This window comes from Mustela erminea, chromosome 18, assembly GCF_009829155.1.
Source record: "Mustela erminea isolate mMusErm1 chromosome 18, mMusErm1.Pri, whole genome shotgun sequence".
Lineage (NCBI taxonomy): Eukaryota > Metazoa > Chordata > Mammalia > Carnivora > Mustelidae > Mustela > Mustela erminea.
In genome coordinates, this window is record NC_045631.1 from 21,187,417 (window position 1) to 21,210,215 (window position 22,799).

At 54.8% G+C, this 22,799-nt stretch overlaps 1 protein-coding gene and 1 long non-coding RNA gene across 3 annotated transcripts; one reads left to right on the forward strand and one right to left on the reverse strand.

Annotated features, from left to right (window-relative positions):
* The first annotated feature begins 1,381 nt into the window (after positions 1-1,381).
* LOC116576910 (protein argonaute 12-like) lies at positions 1,382-21,444 on the forward strand. Its single transcript, XM_032319470.1, has 6 exons — positions 1,382-1,404; positions 2,881-2,986; positions 3,076-3,399; positions 17,627-17,832; positions 20,228-20,285; positions 20,921-21,444. Exons 1-6 carry the CDS (start codon positions 1,382-1,384, stop codon positions 21,050-21,052), a joined length of 849 nt encoding a protein of 282 aa, XP_032175361.1. The 3' UTR covers positions 21,053-21,444.
* LOC116577722 lies at positions 11,079-17,428 on the reverse strand. Of its 2 annotated transcripts, XR_004280589.1 has the most exons (6): positions 17,182-17,428; positions 16,536-16,744; positions 15,632-15,769; positions 14,258-14,399; positions 12,170-12,288; positions 11,079-11,688 (listed from the first exon to the last, which is right to left on the reverse strand). It is a non-coding gene; the product is annotated as an uncharacterized LOC116577722 (long non-coding RNA). The 2 variants fall into 2 exon arrangements; XR_004280588.1 differs by lacking the exons at positions 16,536-16,744; positions 17,182-17,428 and having other exon boundaries at positions 15,632-15,999.
* Positions 21,445-22,799: the final 1,355 nt, after the last annotated feature.

Genomic DNA, 22,799 nt, shown 5'->3' on the forward strand with positions numbered 1-22,799 from the left:
GCATCACACCCTCCCCTCCCCCCACCCCTTAAGGGCTCTGAGGCTGGCTTGCTAAAGAGCCTGACTCCGAGGGGTCATCTGTGGGGGAGGGGGTGCAAAAAGAGCAGAAGCACGGAGCAGTCTTGGAGAGACAGACTACCGTGGGAGAAGAGCAAAGGTAGCATGAATGACCCTGGCTGCTGGGCTTTTCTGAGCTGCTTCCCCAGAGCAGCTGATGGAAGGTGCACCATACCAGGAAGGAACTGGGCAGAGAGGGGCTGCTCTCAGGCCTGTACTTCACTGTGGCGACCCTGGCACATAATGCCATCTACAAAATGTGGGCAATGATAATACCCATCTAAGGGTCAGTGTGAGAACCTAAGGAGAAGCCAAGGGTCTTGGCACCTAGAAATTTCTCACTGAGAGCTAGCTCATCTGGGCACATTCTTGAAGGCGGTAGTTTTCAAATTGCCGGAGGTACATGAGTGGATAGTCAAAGCCATTTTAACAGCTTGCGAGTAGCATTTTTGGGGGGAGGGGAACAGAATGGGCTAGGACAAGAAAACTGTCATGTGCATAAGAATTGTTTCATGAGACATTTTATATACATAAATAGGTACAGATATTTCCTACCATGGGGCATGACTAGAAGTTTGAAAGTCACTGCCCTTAGACAATGTTTCTATAAAGATGGTTGGAAGGTATGTCTTTCTAACTTACTGTCCCCATTTTGGCCATATCAGCATACTTATTTATTGATGAGAGAGAGAGAGAGAGACAGCCAGAGAGGGAACACAAGCAGGCAGAGTGGGAGAAGGAGAAGCAGGATTCCCACTGAGCAGGGAGCCCGATGCAGGACTCGATCCCAGGACCGGGGGATCATGACCTGAGCCAAAGGCAGTCGCTTAACAACTGAGCCACCCTGGTGCCCCTCGGAATACCTTTTCTAATAGTAGAGACTTAATACTTGGCTGTGAACCTTCTCACTAACCATTTTTTTCCATCATTGTGACGATATTCATGACATTGACATTGAAAAATACACATCACATTTTTTTTCTACCTGTCACACACAGGAGCGCTGTGCTTGGGGACACGGGTGTGTCACGGTGAAAGCACTTGGCTCAAAGTACAGCTTGGAGGAACTGTGAGATGCAGACCAGCCCCAGCCCAGTGCCCAGCTTCTCTAGTCCTTGGGGTTGACCTTCCCACTGTGGCCCCCTCAAGGACAGCCCCTGTCTGCTTGTGGACTGGCTCTGGATCTTTTGGGGGATGTCACTCCCAGTGGAGGAGGCCAGAGCCCAGCATCTAACTTTGTCTAGTGAGCTGCCACAAACTCCGCAGAATCTCTTTTCTAGTCCAGCTTTGATTCCATTGATGGGATTAGGTGCCCCCTACGGCCATGCGCTTTGATGTGGTCAGGGGGTAGCAGGGAGATTTCAAGCTCAGGGAGCAAATCTTAATCTTCTGCAGGCTTCTCTGGGATCAGCACTGGGGTAAACCCATTACATCCCTGCCCTTTCATCCCCCCAGGGCACCGGCTCCTCCAGGCCCCTCCAGGCTCCGAGATCCAAAGGGTTTGTCAGATTTAGAGAGAGCAATAAAAGGGGAAGAAAAAGCAGAGCATGAACCCCAGGCCCCCTCTAGCACCGGCAGCATCCCCAGCAATGTCAGTGCATCTTCCTCTTTCTTCCCTTCTAATCCTAGGCTCCCACAAAACAGGGATTACAGACACTTGGGGCCCACTGCTCACCCTGCCTCAGCACTGAGCACCTCTGCCCACACCTGGCCACCATCTGCCCTCCATCCCTCCCAAAGCTGCTCTCTCCTGGGAGCTCCAGCTCCGGCACTTCTGTCTGTCCAGCCCCAGACTCTCCCCTGCATGGAGGGAGCTGGCCAACTGAGCAGATAAAGCACTTCTCTTCCATCACAGTGAGGTTTTAAGGCATGTTTTGGGTTGGTGAGGCCAAGAAAAAGACAGGAACATAGCCAATATCTAGATGAGGCCACAAACAGGTATGTCTCGTGATTTTCTTTAAATTAAATCAGACTCCAGCTCCAACGGAAGAGAAGCAGGGGGTACTGCATCTCAGTGGTGATCTGGGCTTTTCCATCATTCCCTCTTACTTCCTTCTCCATGTTCCCTGGAATCCTGGCCATCTTGAGGGTAGGCATCTTGGCAGAGGCCCGCGGATGCCCCAGATCACTCTCAGATGAGACAGGCAGTTACTCCCCGACGTCCTGGCGTTTCTAGAGAGAGTGGGTCAGCAGTTCCCCACAAAGGGGATTCCGCTGACTTCTGACCCCTTTCCAATCTTGGGAAAGCTGTCGCCGACCCTCTCAGTTTTTCTCTACCACCCTTCCTCCCCACAGTCCCGCTAAAGGAGATCGGGTTTTCGGAAAGCAGAGCCAGGAGAAGAGGTGGTCTGCAGGCAACTGGAAGAGGGGGTGGGGATGGGTAGAAAACACAAAATTAACATCTCTACAAAGCACGCTGCGGGGTACCGTTGCGCTTGGCGCTTTACATTTATTATCTTGGTTGGCCACGCAAGGCCCCAGGAAGCGTCTGGATGGCTCCGGGTTCCAAATGGGGAGGTTGAGGCCGGCCACCGGAGAGCTCCACCCGGACGGGGACACGGCCTAGGAGCAGCGTGGCCGGCAGGGGGCTCTCCGCGCCGGCCTTCGCGCGAGGACGCGCCGGCAGCCGCTCCGACCGGTCAGAGGAGGAAAAGGGAAAATTACTGGAGCTCGGGGGCGGGAAGGGCTGCGTGACTGGGACGAAGGCACTCGAAACTGTCGAGTCGGGCCCCTCGCGTCCGGACTCGACCCCTGGGGCGGCTCGGGCAGTCCGGGAGAGGGGCACCCAAGCCACCTCCCCGCCCCCGCCCGTGTGTCCTCCAGCGGGTGCCGCAGCCGGGAGCGGGCGCCGCGGCCGGGGGCGGTGCCGCCGGGGGGCGGGCGGAGGGCGGGCCGGGGCGGGGCGCCGTCCGCTCGGCTCCGGGAGGCGGTGCGGGCGGGCGCTGGTCGCGTCCGCTCGCCGGGAGCCGCGGGACGCGCAGCCTTCCTGATGTGTCACCAGCACGTGGAGCTAGCTAGGGCCCAGCGAGCGGGCGGAACTCCCCCCAACTTTCGAGGGGTCTCGCCGCCCAGCTTTTCTCCCCGCAGCGCCGGGCTCGCGGTCTTTGGCGGGGGCGGGGGGGGGGGGCGGCAGCGGCCCCGGGTCCCGGCAGGTTGAGCGAGGCCCCGACCCCTGGCCCCGCGAGCGCGGGACAGCGGGACGTCGGGGCGCAGGGTCCGGCCGCAGCTACTTCCCCGACCCCCGGCGGTGGCGACCCGGGCTCTGCGGTGCGGGAGGGCGCGGCCTGCGGTGGGAGGTGCCCTGCCCGCGGCTCGGCCCCAGCCCCGCGGATCAGAGCTCAGGTAACCCAGGGGGCGCGGAGCTGGGCCTCGCGGGCGCGGTGTGGGATCGTGGCGAAGTTTCTCGTTGTGTGACTCGAGCGCTCTTGGCTGGGTGTGCGGGATCAGGGAAGGCTGGGTCCCCGCAGCACCCCCACGCCCAGCGCAGTTCCTCGGCCTGCGCCGCGGTGGCCTGGAAGCCGCGGCGCCGAACGTCGTGTAACTCTTCGGGAGCTGGTTTCGGAGCCCGCGGGCCGTGGCCGGGCGGGGCGGGTACCGTCTTTGGCGGACGCCGCTTGGGGGAAAGAGCTTCGGCAGAGCAGAGCGCCTTGGAAAGCGGGTGGCGGGATCCAGCCCAAGGAAGCCCGTCGGGGACGCGCCCGCAACCGAACTCGGAGACGCGGGGGAGCTGAGGGCTGGGTCTTTGCGGGCGAGATGAGGGTGTCGGTTCAACTGGCCTACAAAGTCCCAGTCCTCGGCCCTCAGGACCGGCGGCTTCTCCCAAGCTCCAGGCAGGCACGGCAGGAGCCGAACCCAGGCGGGAGTGTGGACCCCTGCCGGTGGCCACCTCCCGGGGCCACTCTGGAGAGGGGGTGGCAAGGGGCGCTCGGTGCGGGCTCTCTGGGCAGATTCGAGGGATCCCTGTGCTTCGCAGGAACAGTGGGAACGTGCTCAGAACTTTAAGTCGGTCACTGTGTGCGGTCGGTGTCGGGTCCGTGTTCTTCGGGTGGAGCTCGTTCCCGCCAGGGCGGACGTGGGGTGCGGGGAGACACGGCGTCCTGTTCCCCGGTTCCCCACGCCCGGCGGCAGCTTTGTCCTGCCGTACTTCCCAGAGCAGCTACCTTGAGCGTGAAAGTGGGGAGGATCGCCCTATTTCTGGAATTGTCTCTCGAGTGGGGAGATTGGACGGGATGTGGCAGTTTAGCCTCGGTGGAGGGGGAAGCCCCTGCTGCCCCTCCCTCCCACCGTCGTTTCTTCAAAGATGCATCTTTGTGGGAGTGTTCTTTTGTTCCCTGATCCTGTGCCACCTAATGTTGACCGCCCAAGTCAAGTTTTATGCCTCTTAAACCCTCTGTCCTGTCACTTTGTTCTAGCCCTCCAAAAGAAAAAAGCCCACCCAGCCCCGGAAACCTCGAGTTTGTTGGGTGTTGGAACTTCTAGTTTATTTTTATTTATATTGTGTCTTGGTTCTCTGGGTGGCGGGGGCCTTGAGGAAAACATTTGGGAACATTTGGGAACTGAGCTTTGTGAAGGGCAGGCTGACAAAACAGGGCACCTTGGGGCACCCTTCTGCCTGACTTGGGAAAACTGGAGGGTTTTCTAGAAGTAGGAGGAGGCTGAGGGAGAAAGCAGCCCAGCCAGGTTGGCCCACCTCTCTGAAAGTTGTGCAAAGACCCCATCTGGAAGGTTTTTCCACAGGCTTCTGTGGGCTTAGTATAGAGTGGGCTTTCCTGGAACCCAGTGTAGCTACTTTCCATGTTTGGGTGGCTGTGTCGGGGTGAGGGGACCCCATGGGCTGTGGGGTCACTGGGGCAAGGTTGGGCATGTTGAGTCCAGGAGTGGGCACAGCCTTGCTCTGTCGTCAGCCTGTGTGTTTTCAAGTGTGAGCTTTGTCCTGTGTGCCCTAATTAGTATAAGCACAGATGCCAGAACTATGGGAAAGTGTTTGGTCTTACATCTAAATGCACAAGTATCTTAAATTCTCCGTTTTGAGGCAAAAGAGTCTGGGAGCAGGCTGGTGGGAGCTTCAGCTGGAGGCCTTCCCTATTTAAGAAAATCAGTCTTCTCTTCAGAGTACTAAACCAGGTTGGGAAAACAGAGTTTTCTCCCTTTGAACCCATGCCTGTCCCGACCCTGGGGATGAGTCTCTTAAACTAAATGAAGTCCATGGAAATCTCCAGAATGTTGTGGTTGCAGAATTGGCTTGGAGTGATTGGATGCAGAAAAGCTGATTTGCAGCCACCCTGGAGGGGATAGACATGGGAATAAGCAGTGTCCCCAGCTCTCCTGGCCTGGTTAAGGTGGCTGGCAGTTTCCCCTCAGGCGTAACTGGGGCTGACCTGGGTTTTAGGGCTTTTTAGGAAATGCCTTAGTGTTTCATTGCTTTGGGGGAAGTGAGTGATTACGTTTTTCCTTCTTGGGATTTTTCCTTTGCAAAGTGTGACTGAATCGGCAACACAGTGCACTGGCCTGGCCTTCAGCAGCTGATATGTGCTTTATTGTGTTGTATTTAGGAATTGGTCTTTGGTTGAGAGCCTTTGGATTTTGCTGTCCCTTTTGAATTCTCATAGTCTCCTGAAACAGATGCCCCCCACCCCCACCCCTCCCTCGAGTCCCTCCCTCCCTGTTAGCCAGGTCCCTCTCGGCTCCAAGAGAAAGTGGCTGACAGGGGCAGATTTGTGTGCCCTGGAGTGGTCTTCTGGAAGTGTCTGAATTCGAAGTAGAAAGCTGGTGGGAGGGACGGGTTTCATCAGACCCCCAGGGTGACCCACAGAAGACTTAAAATCCAGCTGGACTCCTGGTCCTGCCTCCTGGGAGGAAACTCTTATTCCCTCAACTCTTAAGTAGATTGCAGCCTGGTGAATAATTAACCTTGCCCTTGCAGCGCGCCTTTTTTTTTTTTTTTTTTTTTTTTAAAAGAAAAATCCAGTCCCAACCTATGAAAGATTAAAGATCCGTTTTTGTCCAGCAGGATCAAGATTGGCAACAGAAGGGTTGGGAGAAGACAGCCCTCTCGTGTCCACCCTCAATGTCCTAGCCTCTCTGAAAGTTACGATAGTTAGAAATACCTCCAGCGTTTCCCTGGTGGCCATCCCTGGGAGTGGCGTCTGAGCTGCTTCCCCAGGTCTCCCTCGGGCTCCTTGGCCTAAAAGCCAAGCTTTTTGAACGCCCAGCGAAGGTCAGGATTCTGTCCCCTGCTTTGCACATTGCGTGGCCCTCACTCCTGCACCGAGTAGATTTGCTGCCTGGCCAGTCTGGGGCGTGGCTCAGTTCCTCTGTACAAAAGAACAGCGCTCCTAATAGTGATAGGTTCTGGAAAGAGTTGTCTGAGAAGCCAGGGGTCGGCTTGGGTTCTGCGAAGGGCGTTTCTGGAAGCAGCCTAGTGTGAGGGTCATGAAGACAGACCTGGGGTCCAGATGGGCTTGAGTTGGGAGTCCTAACTGCCACTTGCCAGCTGAGTGGCCTTGGACCAGTAACTTCTCTGTGCCCATTACTTCCCTTGTGAATGAGAGTTCACTACCTGTGTCGTCACGGCGTGGTGAGCTGTATAGGAAAAATGGAGGTTCAGTGCCGGGCACACACCAGTGGACTTTTGACTGGTGCTCCTTTCCTCGGCTCTCTTATTTGGAATCTGCGTGTGTATACGTGTCTGTTGAGAAGGGTGCAGAGTGCTGGAGACCTCATGCTGGTGGGTCTGGCCAGTTGCAAGGTTGTCTCTGTTGCTGTCCAATGTGTAGCCTTGGGCAAGTTACTTAACCCACTGGGAACAGCAGTTTTGTGATCCTAAGGTGGGGCTCATGCCTGGGAACCTCTTCCCTGGGCTCAGGCTTTTTGTCTACCAGCCCCGTGCAGGGGATGGTGCCGGGCTGGGTTATAGCTATAAGACAGGCATGGTCCTGAGCTGCCCACTGGGATTTGTCCTCTACCTCTGAGAGCAGCTGAGGGCTTCTGAGTCTTCTTGTGGAGGAGGCTGAGGCTCAGAGAGGGAGTGGTTTCCCCAGCATCTCCCGGCTGGCTGGGTGCAGTAGGACTTCCCAGGTCTGGAGCCAGCAAGTGTGAACAGGAGGCGGATGGGGCCCGCATTAGCCAGCACAGAGTCTTTAAAAAGTACCCTGGCTGTGCCGACGTGGCGGCCTTGGAACATAGGCTCTGCAGTACCTCCAGCCTGAAATGCCTGGGGACTCTGGTTCTGAAACTGAACACATTTTGTGAAAGGGCCCCGGAAAAGGTGAATTTCCACAGCTGCTCTTGGCTTTCTCGCTCATTGACCCAGTGGGCACGAGAAATGCACTCTGGTGGGACCAGTGAAGCAGGGTACAGAATCAGGGTGGGGGTATTGATGGAAGGAAATTAGTTGATATTCCAAAGTACACGGCAGGGTAATCAGCATGGGAATAAAAATCAGAGTTTTGTTGGACTTCCTTCTATTTTTTTTTTTTTTAATGGCTCAATGATGTTCTGATTTTTGAATTTCAAACCAGTGATTGAGAAAGACCAGAATCTCTTCAGTGCTTTCGAGGCCTTTGGGCAGTGGGCTAGGCTCACAGATGGGCCCCAGAGCAGGTGACTTCTCACCCACTGTGCAGCTCCCTCCCTCCTCCCTTTGGCACGGTCTGGGGAATTTGGAAATCTGGGGAATTTTGAAATCGCCCTGTAGTCAGACCCCTTGTGTTTGCTGTCCAGGAGAACTGGGGAGGGAGGTGCTGTGTGGAAAGAACCATCTCCTGATCTTAATCTCTGCTCTGCCACTCTGGGCCCCAGAGCCCCCTTCTCTGTCCAGCAGGGGAATTGGACTGAATACAGCATTTCCCCCCACCTTATAGCCTTAAGTTCCACGATTCTGGACCACATTTTGGGCCAAGAGGCACGGAGGAGGGCACAGCGTTGGAACCTGGGGCTGCGGTTGGGAGCGGTGGGGAAGGGACTCAGGAGATGTGCAGCTGGGAAATTTGGATCTGTCCATGAAGACTTTGTGGTTCATTCTCATGAAACTCACTTCCTCTCACTGGATTTCTGCCCTGGGGGTGGGGGGGGGGTGCAAGGGAAAAAGTAGCTTCTCCTTCTTGGTGACAGAGGCTTTCATTCCAGTCTGCAGTTTTCTCTGTTTCTGTGTCCTTTGCAAGGTAGATAGACCTCCCCCATTCTTCCTAAACACAAAGAAGTGGCATTGCTGCTTATCTGCTCATGGCACCTGGCTTTCCAGGAGATTGGGGGAAGACAAAATCCTTTCCTGCTGAAGGCAGGCATTGGTGAAAAGGCATAGGCCTTGCAGTTGGAAACCAGGCTCTCCCATGGATTCAGCTGAGTGACCTTGGACCAGTGACATGCCTTCTTGGGACTCAGTTTTCCCGGCTGCGATGACAGCACACCGGCTGTATTTGATCAGAGGAGCAAATGAGGATATGTGGGTGAAAGACCTGGGGCCGGGGCGGTGTGCACGGTGAGAGGGGCACACGTATAGCTGTTCTCAGGGGACACCACAGTTCATCCCAGGACCTGTGGGGCCAGTGAAGAAACCGAGTGAGGTCAAGAAAGACGACTTGAGCCTGGCAAGCTGCTTGCTGGCTTAATATCTGGGGAGGAATATATGGGGAGAAAAGCAAGTCCTTGTTAGGGGAGGGGGGTGGGAGGAGAAAAGAAAGTCATTGCTTCTGGTTGGGGTGGGGGGGAGGGTGTCGCTGACTCTACCAGGGGTGGGTTCATGCAGTCCCTCTGCTCCAGCCTATGTGAAGAGACAGGTTAGTGGGAGAATCTCTTCCCGCACAGCTTGCTGTGGTGAGCTTAAAAACATGGGGAAAAAATGTGTCTCTGCTCTTGGAACTTTGAGGGTGATTAAGCAGATACTTGTTTTTTTTTTTTTTTTCAGATGTTATTTATTTATTTGACACTCAAGAGAGACAGAGAGGGAGGCTGAGGGAGTGGTAGTGGGAGAGGAAGAAGCAGGCTTCCCAAGCCCTGTGGGGGGCTCGATCCCAGGACCCTGGAATCATGACCTGAGCTGAAGGCAGGTGCTTAACGACTGAGCTGCCCAAGTGCCCTAAACAGATAACTTGGAAGCAGGAGTTGCATATGAGCAAAATGTTAGTCTCCAACTGTATACCTGAGAAAAGTCAACCAGACCACTTGCTCCCAGCAGGTCCATGTGGAGGGTTCGCCCTCCCCTGGCCTCAGTCTCCCTCTCCCCCTCCCCACTGTCTGCTTCTTCTCTGTCTGGGGATAGCCTGCCTTCATTGTCACTCAGGTCTGGACGCACACTAACCTTGGCAAATCACTGAATGTTAAACATCTGGCAAAAGACCACATTTTGACAATGGGCCTTTTCTGTATAGATGAGGATAGAGAAGGGCAGTGTCAGATGCTGGAAAACCACTTAAGCAATGACAGTGGAAAGGGGCAGGGTCCAGGATCCTGACTTGAATATGAGGGGTGGTGATGGGGGGGGGCTGCTCCTTAAATAGAAGGAGGTGGGAGGAGGCCCTGTCTGCAGGGCCTGAGTGGGGGAAGGGGGCTGCTGCCAAACTACCTTGGCATCCTCCCTTTTGTCCTTTCGGTGGATTTTGTTGTAATTAGACAAGTCGTGACAAATATCCCATTGCCCTTTGGGCTGGGGAGTTGTGAGGACTCCTGCCTGGAAACCCAGCCTCGTTCACTGGGGAGCCATATATTAGGCAAGAGAACAGTTCTCGGGCCCTTGATTCAATAAAGACCCTTTTATGATGTTGGTTTTTCCCAGAAAAATAATACCACTTTGCCCCGTTTATTGCATTTAGATGTGTAATCATATTAGAGCTAAACAGCCCGGGGGACCGAAGTTACGCAGTTGGGGTTTTCACCAAAGCCTGTTACCGGGTCTTCAGAGGAAAACCGTGTCCTCAGAAAAAAAGGAAAACGACAAGGAACGTTTTTGAGGATTTTTCTCTCTTGGCATTCAGAGGATATTTTCTTGCATCAGGGTGAGAGGTGGCCCAGGATGAAAACCAGAAAGTGAAACTAACTTGAGTGGCCCTGGTCAGTGCCGCCCCGGGTGCTCTGCGCAGCCCTGCCTGTGCCCAGGCCATGCGTGTCCAGCATGGTCCCTCCTTGTCGTGCAAATGGTATTCGTCAGATGGGCAGCACGTGCCCCGCCGAGGGCTGGAGGAAGTGCCAGAGAGAATGCCTGTGCCCTCTCTCCACCAGGAGTCGTGGTGTCCTAGCACGTCTGCACCGCGGTGGCGGGGCTGCGGACGCTCGCGCTCACAGGTGGCAGGGCTTGGCCTGCCCAAGCCCCTCCCCCTGAAGGCTAGTCAGCCCTGACTAAATATAGTTCTGGAGGTCGCAGGCAGCTTTGATTGGTTGGGAGCGTTGGTCTGGCCGCGCCCACGGTCGCTGGCCACGCCCCTCCAGGTGGTTGGCTTTGGTGGGGGAATGCCCTATCCAAGGCGCTCTCTCCAGCGTGCAGACCCTCTTCTGCGGCCGCATCCCCTCTCACCTTCTTACCCCAGACGTTTTGTCAGGCTAACCGTGTTTCCCAATCCCGCCGTAAAATCCCTCCTAGAAATCTGCCCAGAGCCGGGTTAGGCAGAGCTCATCAGTGGAGCCCAGAACCTCTTTCCCAATTTGGGGTTTAGAAATCTCAGGCGATGAGGAAATTTCTGGGAGTCATTTGTAGGAGAGCTCTGTTAAGAAACAGAGGGTATGACATTTCAGAATGCTGAAACCCTGTTGCATGAAAAGGGGGGAATCCATTTAATTCCAGGACAGCTGATGGGAGTTACTGCTGAAATACTTTTAAGTTATCACCCTTTACCGCAGAAACGCTGCATTTCATAGATGATTCCACTGTTTATAGATAATGGGTATTAAAATATTCTTCTGGTATGACTATTGTAAGGTTTGAGGGTTTTGGTTTTTCAGACTTACTAGACTTTCTGGATGTTTTACACTCTGGAAGAAGTGCTGTTGAACTATATATACGTAAGAATAATCTGTACTGGGTTGTTGGGTTTTTTTTTTTTTACTTCTCCAAAGTAATATAATTAGGACATCTGAAACCAGATTACCTAATTAGTACATTTTTCTAATTAGCTGTTAGGAACTTGGGATGATATAAATTATTGTACATTTCCAGATGGAACTTTAACCACAGGGAGGTTTGGAGCAAGTACCCACAGAGGGAGAAAATCATGTGTTTTCCGTTTTGGCTATCACCCCCTCACCTGTTCCCCACAGAACACCTCATGTGCCTTCCCATGTGGCAGCCGCAGTGTCCAGACAACAGTTTCATTTTCCTTATCTCAGGTAAATAGCATTGGAAACATTTCTCGTCTATGTCAGTTCTTCTGACAGTGGAGCAGGTCCATGAAGGCAGGGTTCAGATACTACTTTTAGACATTTGTCCGCAGTAATGTTAGTGGCTGTTCTTTGAGGAAGAACGTTCTGGTGATCTAGTTCATTTAGTTTGTATTGTCGTATGCCTCCTTGGGTGCTCGCTTTTGTGCCTGGTGGCTGTGGGGCGGTCTTTGGGGAATGAAGCCAGAACCCAGCTTTTGTCCTTTCTGGCTGTTCTTGGGTGCAGGCTCCTGGTCCTTAGGTGAAATTCCAAATGCAAGAAAACTGCAAACCAAAAGTTTGTTGTTATAACTAATATCGTGGGAAAACCTGACCCACATGGACTTGAGACTACGAGAGTCCCTCTCTCTCTCGGGCAGTGTGAGTATGTGTGGTTTCACTACAGAGAGATGAGTGTGTTCCATTAGGGGTGCTGCCCTGCTGGGGTGTGGCAAAACAGGCGGTATGCGCACCTCATGGCTTTTTTAAACCCTGGAAAATTCTGAAATATGTGTGGTCTGAGGGCTCCAGGGGAGAGCGCGCAGGTCTGAGTCCAAGCCCAGCGGTGGGTGGTGGGGGGGTTGGTTAGGGCCCCAGCCTTTCTGGGGTGTGTTTCTCCTTCAGCACACCCGAGCAGCAGGCCTCAACGGTCCTCCTTCCCTCATCAGGCCTCAAACTCCACGGAGACATCCAGAAAACCTCCAGTGAGGTTTTCCTCACTGTTGTATTCTCTGTGGAGCACACTAGGTCCTGAGTGAATACTCACCGGAAGCAGGTGTCGGCGAAGTTGCCCTGTGAGGAGCCAAAAAGTGTTGCTCCCTGTGGCAACTCTGCTCTTCTCTTTCCGTGTGAAAGCAGTTGTCGATGCTGCCTGAATGAGTACACCTGTGTTGTAATAAAACTAGATACAGAAACAAGAAGGGGTCTGGGTTGGGCCCCCGACCCCCGGTCTGCCAACCCCTGTGCGAAGGATAAAGGCATCTTTAAACCTAGACTCTTCTTTTCTGTACGGTTAGCTGAGCTGTCTGCATGCCTTCTCGGCTTCTCTTGTTTCCCTCCCCCGTGGAGACTCCCTTAAAGAGATAAAAGCTGTGGCTCTGATGGACAACCCACGCCTGGCTTTGGTTCTTCCAGAAGGTCTGGAGCTGTGGATGAGAGGAGGGCGCCGTCTCCCTGAAGCAGCCTCATTAGTGGCCGTGGGTGTTTGTGTGGCAGATGCGCTCAGGCTGCGGGCCAGCCTTGCCCCTGGGCACTTGGACCTCCACTCGCTGATGAATTTTGGGGGGCGGTGCTGAGCCAACCCCAAGGCACGCTGGTCAGTCGGCATTGGGCCAGGCAGGGCTAGAGAGTTTGTGGGGTGGTGCGGGGGGAGCAGAAGGGGTGAGTATAAGCATTCAGGAGCTGAGGTGTTCTTAGCAAAAGAATTTCTGGCTGAGAGAGATTGGTTATCGTAAACCTAGGGATTCTGATGGATGAATACGGGTCTCCTGGCTTTGTTCATCCCAGCCTGTGGACAGCCAGTAGGGAGGGATGGGGCCCCCACGTCTAGGAAGGCTTTCTCCCACCGCAGAGGCTCCCGGCCAACGAGCCCTCAGGCTTCCACCTCCAGAGCAGCTGTCCTGGAGCTGACGGGGTGGGTGCTGGAAGGAGGGCCTGCAGGCTGGCTCCCCAGAGCCGGAGCACCAGCGACCCTCCACCTGGCCTGACCCAGCTCACTCTGCTGGGGAAGCTTGGCCCCTGCCTTGAAGCGTGCTTCGCCCCTCCAGGCCCCAGGACCACCCTGTCTCAGCCAGCCTCCGCCGCAGGCCCCAGCACCCACCGTCTGTGTGCTCAGTAGCTTCTCTGGAGGGGGGCTTCCCCCAAGACATTTCGGGATTCTTGCCCTGCGCCTGACCACTTCCTTCCCTCGGCAGGGTGGAACTGGCACATTTCTTTCTAAAGCAAATTCCAAACAAGGGCTGATAACTCTGCTTGGCTTTTCTTTTTCCTTCCACCATGGTTTTGTGGGTTGCTGGCTATTTTAGGGACGCCACACTCAGAGCGGAGCCTCCTCACGGTGCAGCGACTCTGGAAGCCTGGATGGCTTTTCACCCCCAGCGCCTGGTCATCCATGTGTGATCAGTACAGGCCAGGCTCAGTGAAGGCCCGGGGAACAGGAAGGGTTGAGCTCTGCTGTCCGCCGTGCCTAAGTGGGTCACTTTCATAGCCCTAGCACGGCTTGTGGGGGGCAGTCTCTGGCCACGACCTGGGGCAGCCCCTCACCCTCACACCGACCTCACCGCGTTATTGAACACCTGCGTCAGAGACTGCCTGAGTGGGCGGCCTGGAGCGTTGGTGCCCGAGCATCACACAAAGAGCCTGTTTGCAAAGCGGACTGGGTCCCTGGGAACCACCTTCGGTGCTCCGTGCTTGTGACAGGGATGTATGTGGTTTCAGGACTGCGGGGCCCAGGACGGGGGGCAGGAGGTAAAGCTGCTTCACAAGCATGGGGTCAGGGGGAGCCAGGAGAAAGAAAGAGGCGCTAGGTGCAGGAAAGAAAGGTCACCCAGAACAGAGAAGTTGAGTGGAGAACACAGCAGGGGGTGGGTCAGGATGGCTCCCCCCCCATGGAATGTTCTGGGCCAGGCAGAGTTCTAAGCCTTTGACAGGAATGAACTTTAATCCTGCCAGCCACCCCTGAAACAGGTAGGTACCCCGATCTTGCAGAGGAGCCGACTGAAGCATAGTGGGTTGGAGAGCCCAGCAAAGGTTCTGTGGCCGGGAAGCCGGGCTGGATCTCACCCTCTTGCTCCGTCTCCCATGGAACCAGAGCACCCCAGGTGCCAGGACCTGTTCACACAGAATTTGTGCAAACCTCAGGCTGGGACTTCTGAGCGCGCCAAGCATGGTGCCATCCTGCCATCGAATGGTCCAGATGGCTTCAGTCCTCATGTGTGGGGGACAGCTTGGCTTTTGCCGGAGGAGTGTATGGCTGTGATCTTGGTTAGGGCAGAAGGCTGTGGGCAAGAGGACAGTTGTCATGACCTAGTTGGGCGAGGGCGAGACTCTAGCCCGGCGGCTGGGTTTCTGGGCACACTTCCTCTTGGTCTGAACCAGGAAGGACCTGTGGTGTGGGGCAAAGGCTCAACCCTAGAGTCAGGAAGCCCCGAGGTCTGTGCCTGGACCCCTGTCCCGGGTGCTCTTCCCAAAGGGGAAGAACTTCCAGGACGTGAGTCTTTGGCAACTTCTAGGGCGCTCCTGGCCCAGCCCCTGCCCTTGGGGTCTGAGGGGAAGGGGGGAAACTGCTCGGAGAGGGTGATACACTTACACTTCTGTCAGGAACCTGCTGAGTGCTTTGTATACTTGCTCCTTTCTACCCGCATACCACCCCGTAAAGTGGGCTGCTTATTCCTGTCCACAGATGAGAAGACCAAGGCACAGAGAAGCAAGGTAACTTATACATGGTCACACAGCAAGTAAACAGAGCGTGGTACCAGGTTGCCTTCACCACAGCGGGGCCGCACAGCCCCACTGGTGACAGGCCCCTGAGGGATATGTGCCGTGTCAGGCTGGGTCGGGGGTGGAATTCAGGCTTCAGGGCACAAGTTACCTACTGCGGGGTGGTATTCTGTACCACGAGGTTCAGAGGAGTCAAAATCCCAGGGTCTGTGGAGGGGGGCTTCTGCTGCCCCAGAGGCCTGCCTAGACTGGGGAGCAGAAGGGCTCATCCCATAAAGAAGGACCATAAACCAGGCTCTTGATTCTGGAAGCCCTTCTTATCCTCCCACAAGAAAAGCAATCTGTCACCATCCTCTCCCCTTTCTTCTTGGTCCCTTTCTGATTATCCCTTCACCCCCCCCCAACAGTGTCCCCCAACCCTTGCTCCCCAACAGAGCCTGTCAGCTGGTGGATTTGAACCTGAGTACCATCCGGGACTTAACAGCTGTCTTTGCCCATCATAGGCAATTTTTGTAGGAGTCGGGGACCTGTTGATCAGGCCCACCTGACACAGTCACCTCCTCCAGAGCCCACCTCTGAGGAAGGGCTAGAGCAGGGGAAGGCTGGATGGACCCCACAGCGTGCTCTTTCTCGCACACCACACTTCTTGCCTCCCACCAGGGACAGAGCACCACCGGGGACAGGACTGTGGCTGGGAAGCCGGGAGCTGGGTCTCACCCTCTCGCTCTGTCCCCAGCAGAGCCAGGGGACCCCAGGTTCCAGGACCCGTTCACACAGAAGTTGTGCAAACCTGAGGCTGGGGCTTCTGAGCAGGCAAAGCATGGTGCCATTGTGTCGTCGAATGGTCCAGATGGCTTCGGTCCTCGTGTGTGGGGGACAGCTTGGGTTTTGCTGGAGGAGGGTATGGCTGTGGTCTTAGGGCAGAAGGCTGTGGGCAAGAGGACAGTTGTCAGAACCTAGGTGGGTAAGGTTTTTCAAGAGCTGACCCTTTGGTTCCTACAGGAGAACTGAAATTCTCTTACTGCCTCTGAAAGGGGAGAGACCGCTGGGAGCTCAGTTCCCCTTGGGTCCATTTTGGAGACATGGTCACCAAGCCCAAAGCTGGAGGGACCAGAGTTCAGGTCCCCTCTGACTCTGAGTCTTTTGTCTCTCAGCTGTTCTTCGAGAGGGTTTTAGGAGTCAAGCCACTATGACTCCCACCCCACCCCCCATATCCTCCTCTCTAAGGACCTAGCCTGGCCTCCCAGGAAGTCTGGAGCTGACTCGCCTGCGTTCCCATTGCCACGTCAGGCCTGTGAATTTCCCTTGGCTCGGTCGGAGCTCAAGTCTCTACAAGAGGGTCCACGCCCCATAGGAGAAGACGGGGGCCAGATGACCCTTCTCATAGGTCTTACTGCATTCCCTGCTTCTTGGGACTGCCCTCAGCCACTTGGGATTCTGGTGCATTCCAGTCTCCCGCTCTCTGTGGGCAGAAAGTGCTGGGTTTAGAGCTGGCTCGGGGTGGAGGAAAGGCTGGTCATTCCTGAGCATGCTGTGGGGGCAGTGAGGCTGGCCTCACAGAGACTGCCAGCTGCCCTACCCCCCACAGAGCCTTCAGGGGCCAGAGGGTGGTGGGTGGCCCGGGCCCGGGTCTGGTGAGGGGACGCCCTCTCCACCTCGGCTCCCCTGGGCCGGCCCGTGGATTGCTTACTTACCTGGAGAGCATTCAAGGACAGCAAGAAAAATGAGGGACTTTCAGGGGCAGCTGTGTTTTCTGACTCAGTCATAATGCCCCTAAAAATCCTTATTGTTCTTGCAGTATGCATCAGACAGTGGCCACCAAGCCACCCCTCCTCACCCGCCCGGCAGCTCTGGGACAGGAAGGGCTTCCTGGGGTCTGACTGGGACGTCCTCCCCTGTCCTCCTGAAATGAGAGCAAATTATTAAAAACAATTCTGTTGGGCCAGTGCCTTGATTTGCATATATTTTTACAATTTCTTTCTTTCTCTCTCTTTTTTTTTTTTTTGTGGAGGCTGAGCATTGAGATAGTCCTGCACAGACTGGAACTCAGGAGAATACAGCATCTCCCCAGTTTGCATGCAGTGAAGGTTCTGGGAGCCTGGCGGCATGTGTGGGGCCCAGAGATGGGTGCCTTAGGGAGCCAGTCATATCAGGAGCGGCAGTGTTGGGCTTGCCAGGATGCTCAGCTCTCCTGAGAAGTTGGAACCGATTAGGGGCAGGAAATCGTACTATGTTTTAAAAAACAGAGGGAGCCCAGCCCACTCCCTGAGAGCCATTTTGAAAATAGGATCCTGGTGGATTCAAAGGGCTTCTCCCCCACAACCCCTGCTGTGCCCCCACCTGGCTTGTTCTTGGCTGGATGTTCTCTGTCCCAGGTACACCTCCTGGGGGCTCCTCACGTCTCAGCAGGTGCCCCCCCTTAACGTTTCCAGCCCATCCCATGGATAGGTTGGCTGAGCCAAGACCTTGTCTTGGGTGGATTTGGGGTTGCTTGCTGGGGGGCTGTTGAGAAGAAATACCAGAATTTGTGACCTGTCCCTCTCAACGCAGGAATGCCAGTTCATAAGAAGGCCCCCAGTTCCCAAAACAGAATCTGCCCCCCATCCCCGCCGCCGCCACCACCCCTAGCTGAGGCCGAGCAGGTGGCCTGCCCATGCATAGACAGACAGGGAGGTGAACAGGCAGCAGACAGGACTCTGAGCTCCTGGGGTCCACCCCTGAGTTCCTCGCGACCTCACAGGTCAGCAAGGGAAATTAATCCTCTAGGTATTTCTTGGGTTTCCAGGTGCAGACTCAACAATCTCTGGTCACCGGAGAAGATGGCTGTTTGCAGGACCCTGACCACAAGACCATCCTTCTGGCCAGTCTGGCCCCTTGCTTTTTAGGCTCTGGTCATCTCTCCATACCAGCTGTCCCAGAGGCCATTTTAGACGGCTGGGTTTGCTCAGGAGCCTCAGCGTTCTTCTGTCCAGGAGAAGGGACAGCGTCAAGGTAAAGGTTAACGTGAGGTTGGGGGCGGGGGCAGGGTGCAGAGTGATGTTTATGGCTGCCTGGTAAGAGGTGGATGGGGTTTTTGCAAAATGAGATTCTCACCACCTACAATGGTTGTAGGGTGCTTGGTCATTCCTCATAGCTAACTTTAAAATCAACTGTCCCTCCCTGAGGCCCCTTTGCCCTGCCCTTCCATTCCCTGCCCCCACAAAAACCTCCATATGCTTGAGTGTGTTCCTCCTCCTTTACAACAAAAAGCTTGCCCCCCCCAAATTTTTTTTAAAAGGTCATACATGAAAAATAAAACTGAGTCCTATGTCCTCCCCAACTGTACCGCCTTCCACTGTAGAGAATTTTAAAATACAGAAGGCTGAAAAGGCTTATAAAAATGCCCATGCCTAGAGATAATGTCTGCTAATGAAAGAGATCCTTCTAGCACTTTCCCCTATGCACATACACACCCCCACCCAGTTAGCAGGATTGGAGTTTTTAAAAGGCGTGAGGCTTATAAGCCATTTGAGCAATGGCCCTGTGCCCTTGGGAGCCGGAGTCTCTCTTCTTTTTGCCAAGTGGGATGGGCTGATCGCCTGCAGCCAGGAAGCTCTGTGGCGGGTTATTGGAGGCACACGAGGTCTCTCTTCTAAACCAGGACTAATGAAGTTGGTGAGGAGGCTGGAGCGGCAGGGTTTGTCCTGATTGATCTCCAAGTGGGCAGCTGCTCTGCTTCTAGACCCTGGTGGCCTTAAGAATCTAGGGAGCCTTTACAAACATCAGTGCCTGTCCCTCCTCCCCAGCAAGGCAGGTTGGACTTGGGTTACCAAGGATGGGGCAGGTTGCACCTAGGGTCTGGTTATCTGTCTCTGCTGTTCTGTTAAGCAGCCGGAGAACTGTCCGTCTCCATGGCCACATGTTAGAGCTGGAAGATTCTTGTGGCTCTGCCTTCAGAGTCTGATCAAGGAGGTGTGACCAATCTCTGTACTCAGAGGCACAGAGTAGCACGGAGTAGCTACTCATTGAGTAGCACAGAGGCCCACCGGAAGACACAGCTGGGATGGGGCAGAGCTGGGATCAAAGCTATAGTTCCAGACTCGCGAGGCAGGTGGTTTCAGTGATAATTACTGGTAATGAGCATATGGTCCTAACAGGCGTAGCGTGATGCTTACTGATACTTAAGCATAGGGTCGGATGCTACTGTCTCACGGAGGGGGTAGGTGTCTGCACTTCAGGGAGGTTGGCTTCCTGTCCTCAGGTCTTCCTGATGAGAATGTGCCCCTGGCCAGCCAGCACCCACAGTGGCCCCCATGCAGGCTGCCTTATGGCCTGGGATCCCAGCTCTGGGCAGGGAAAGACTGAATCCCATTTTCAGAACATACCAGAGGCATGGCCAAGGTGCAGCAGCTGGGGGGTGAGGCAGAGGCCCCCAGTTCCCTGCTCCTTGCCTGGACAGGGGTGTCTAGGAAGGGGCCAAGCCTACATGGGGCTTGCTTATCTGTACCCTGCTCTGAGCTGGCAGCCCTCAGGGTCAGGACCCCTGCTAGGGGGGTTGCCTGGGTCTCCAGAAGGCTGTCCCTGCCCCTCCCTCCTTCCTGCAGAGCTAGTCTCCAGGAGCCTGGCCAGAGGGCCACCCGGGCAGGCTGCCAGTGCGGGGAAGTCATGGGCAGGCACACTGTGAGCTCCAGGAAGCCGTCGGCTGTTTCTGGACCCGTCTGCAGAGCTGGAGGGCCAGCCTGCCTCAAACATGATGGGTGCAGCCAGGAGCTGAGAACACAGCTTTCCCAGAGCCCAGCAGCTCTGGGTCAGGCCCACGGGCTTTCTTGGGCAATGAGGACCTGGGCCTTGGTCACATCTACCCTTGTTGGCCTTGGCTCTCTCCTCCCCAGTCGGGCTCTCCCCCTGCCCCCTACCAGCTGTTCTGCAGCAGACCACGCTCTTGGCAATGACATCCATTTAACCTGCTTCCCAGAAAACAGGATGGTTGGGCAGACAGACTCAGCCAGCACCTCGGTGGGAAACAGGGCAGTGGATCTCAGCTCAGGCTTTCCTTGCCCAAGCTCCTTGGGGGACTGACTGGGTTGGGAGATGGCCCTAAGCAGCCTTGGCTTACCGGGTCAGAAATAACCTCAGTTCAACTCACAGACTCGAACGATCAGGCTGAGGCCAGAGCTTTGAGCTCCTGGAACTGGGGAGTGCCAAGGGGTGGGGGGATGGGGGTGGGGTAGTGGGGATAGTCCTTTGCCCTGGAATCTGATCAGGGGCAGCCATTTACCTCGGGGTCCTGGGTAAAGCCCCCACTACTGAGTCTGTTGCCTCATTTGGTCAATGGGCATAACAGGGCCTGTAGACATGTGTCTGAGTGCAAATACGAAGTCGTTGCTCCCTTTCTCACCCCTTCTAGGAGGACTCCAGCAGAGAACCCTGGGAGGTATCTAGCATGGAGAAGATGCTCTCTTAATGTAGGTACCGTGCTCAGGAAGTGAGGTTTGATCTCAGTGTGTTGGATTGGTGCTTTCTGTCCTTAGCTCCACAGAGATGACCTTTCCTTCCTCTTCCTCTTCCTCTCTGGCCCTCCTGCCCTGGCTGGACCCTGTAGGGAGGATGGCTCGGGCTTGAGATGCTGCGGTTCCTTCAGGTCAGGCCCGCGGAGACCCAGAGCCCATGGAGGCCTCCTTCCCCTCCTTGACGTTCGTCCTGCAAGGCCGGACGCCAACTGCAAGGCGTTCCCTCTGGGCCTGGGCCAGAGGAGCTGTGGCAGAGCTCCTCCTCCTCGCTGGGTGCAGACAGCCCAGCACAGGCAGGAAGGGCCTTCTGTTTGCCATGGCTGGTGGGGAGGAGATTAGTGCTCGCTTTCTGTTTTGACTCTCGTATCGAACTAACAGGCAGGCTGTGACTTCGCAGAAAAGCACGCTTGATTCTTGAATGAGTTTGGGCCTCTTTCCTAATGCCTGGCCCTTGTAGGGGTGGCTGGAGGTAGGAATGGACAATACCACCACCACCTGGGGATGTGGTAAAATGCGACGGCCATCTGTTGGCTTTCCCTACCCAGCGTCTACATCTCTTTGTCCTGATAAATCCCTCTTCCCCTTCCCAGGATCGCCTCTCACCCCCTTCAGCTTTAGAGGCAGGCATCGATCCCAGGATGGACATGGAGAGTGCCCCTTGGAGGTTTTGCAGCAACTATGGGGAAAGAGGCATTTGTTTTTTGTGCGATTTGCCAGGTTGATGGAATGGCTGGTCACCATCCTGTTCTCTACTTGAGGTTGACGCCAACAAAGAAGAAAAAGCTCAGAGATGGAGAGAATAGGCTGTCTGGATGTCAGTGAGCCCCTGGATCCAGCCATGCCTGAAGCTAACCACACCTCTGGATTAACCTGTTTATATGAGCCAATGCATGTCTCTTTTGCTCAAATCATCCTGAGTTGGGTTTCTGTCTTAGAAAGGGTCCTGATAAATCAGTTCTGAGGTATACTTGACATGCCATAAAACCTACCCATTTTGTCTACTGCCATTGAGATAGAGAACATTTCAAGCTCTGGGACCACCCCTGATCTGCCTTGGTTGTAGAGATTGATTTTGTCTTTTCTAGAATTTTGTATAAATATGATCGTTTAGTGTGTACTCTTTTGCGTCTGGCTTCATTCCGCATGTCTTTGAGATTCACCCATGCTGTGTGCCTTAGTAGTTCATGCCTTACTTCTGAGAAGCCTTCTACCATGGGGATGTACGAGTTTGTGCAACCCTTTATAAGATGGTGGATAGTCAGGCTGTTCCCAGATTGTGACTATTATGAATAAATCTGTTTTGAACACTGAACCCAGGTCTTTGTGTAGGCATACGTTTCCATTTTTGTGCCTAGACATCAGTCTCACTTCACAGTTGAGGAGGCCAAGGGTCGGGAGGGTAGAATGACTTGTCCAAGGTCACACAGCTGAGGGCTCCTGTGGTTTGCACTAGGAACACAAAGGAGGGCAGTGATGCAGCTGGGTGCGCGGGGGTCCTTTAATAAACGACTTCAGACTGCTTAGGGAGGGGGCGTGTAGAATCACGCTGCTCAAGAACATCATTGCTGTCGTTGCCAGTTGGGATGGTCAGAATGAGTTGTAGCCATGTTGTCTTTATCTTTTCATATCATTTGTTTCCTCTGTGGATGCTGCTGTGTGAGATGATACCTACTAAACAGACTGCATTCGAGAAGCCAGAATCGACTTTACCAATTATCTGAGCTGATAATCACCCAACAAGCTTGTACGAAGATTGGAGTTGAAATCACTCCAGCCCAGACTGGAGACCTGCTTTTTTCTTTTCCTGGCTTAGGACCAACAAATCATGAACCCATCCCGGTAGGGGAGGAGGTCAAGTTGGTAAGCCCTGATTTAGTCCAGCCTCTCCTCTCCCAGGTGCTTCAGCCAGATCTCTCCCTCCTGGGCTTCTCTCTGCTGAGGTCAGCCCTTGGAGGTCAAGTGTGCATGTTTTGAACTCCACAGGGGTCAGCGTCCTAGGGACTCTCAGTCAGCCCTGGGTCCAGCTGTGCCAAATCCAGATGCACCGCTGGGTCTTCCTCTCCTTCATTTGAGCCCCCTACAACTGAAGGAGTACTGGCTCCTATAGCTTAGCTGGGGCTGCACCCTTTGGTGAAGCGTTCCCCAAGTTCTCCAGGCAAAATCAACACACAGCCCGTCCAGTTCACCTCCTGGGGTGGGGTGCTGGTGGTGTGGACACTGCTAAGTGCTTCATGTGCCTTCTCTCCAACCTCTTAACAACCCTAGGGGAGACACTATTATCCCCATTTTACTGTGGGGGAAACTGAGGCACGGAGACCTAGGTGTATCATACACAGAAAGCTGGTGCATTGTATGCATCGCATGTGCCTCTACAGAGTCTCTCTGCTCCCCTGCCCACCAGACTCCTGGCTGCGGCTGTTCCACACTGAGCTGCCCAGCGCTGCCTCTCCACTGGCTGACCCACCCAGG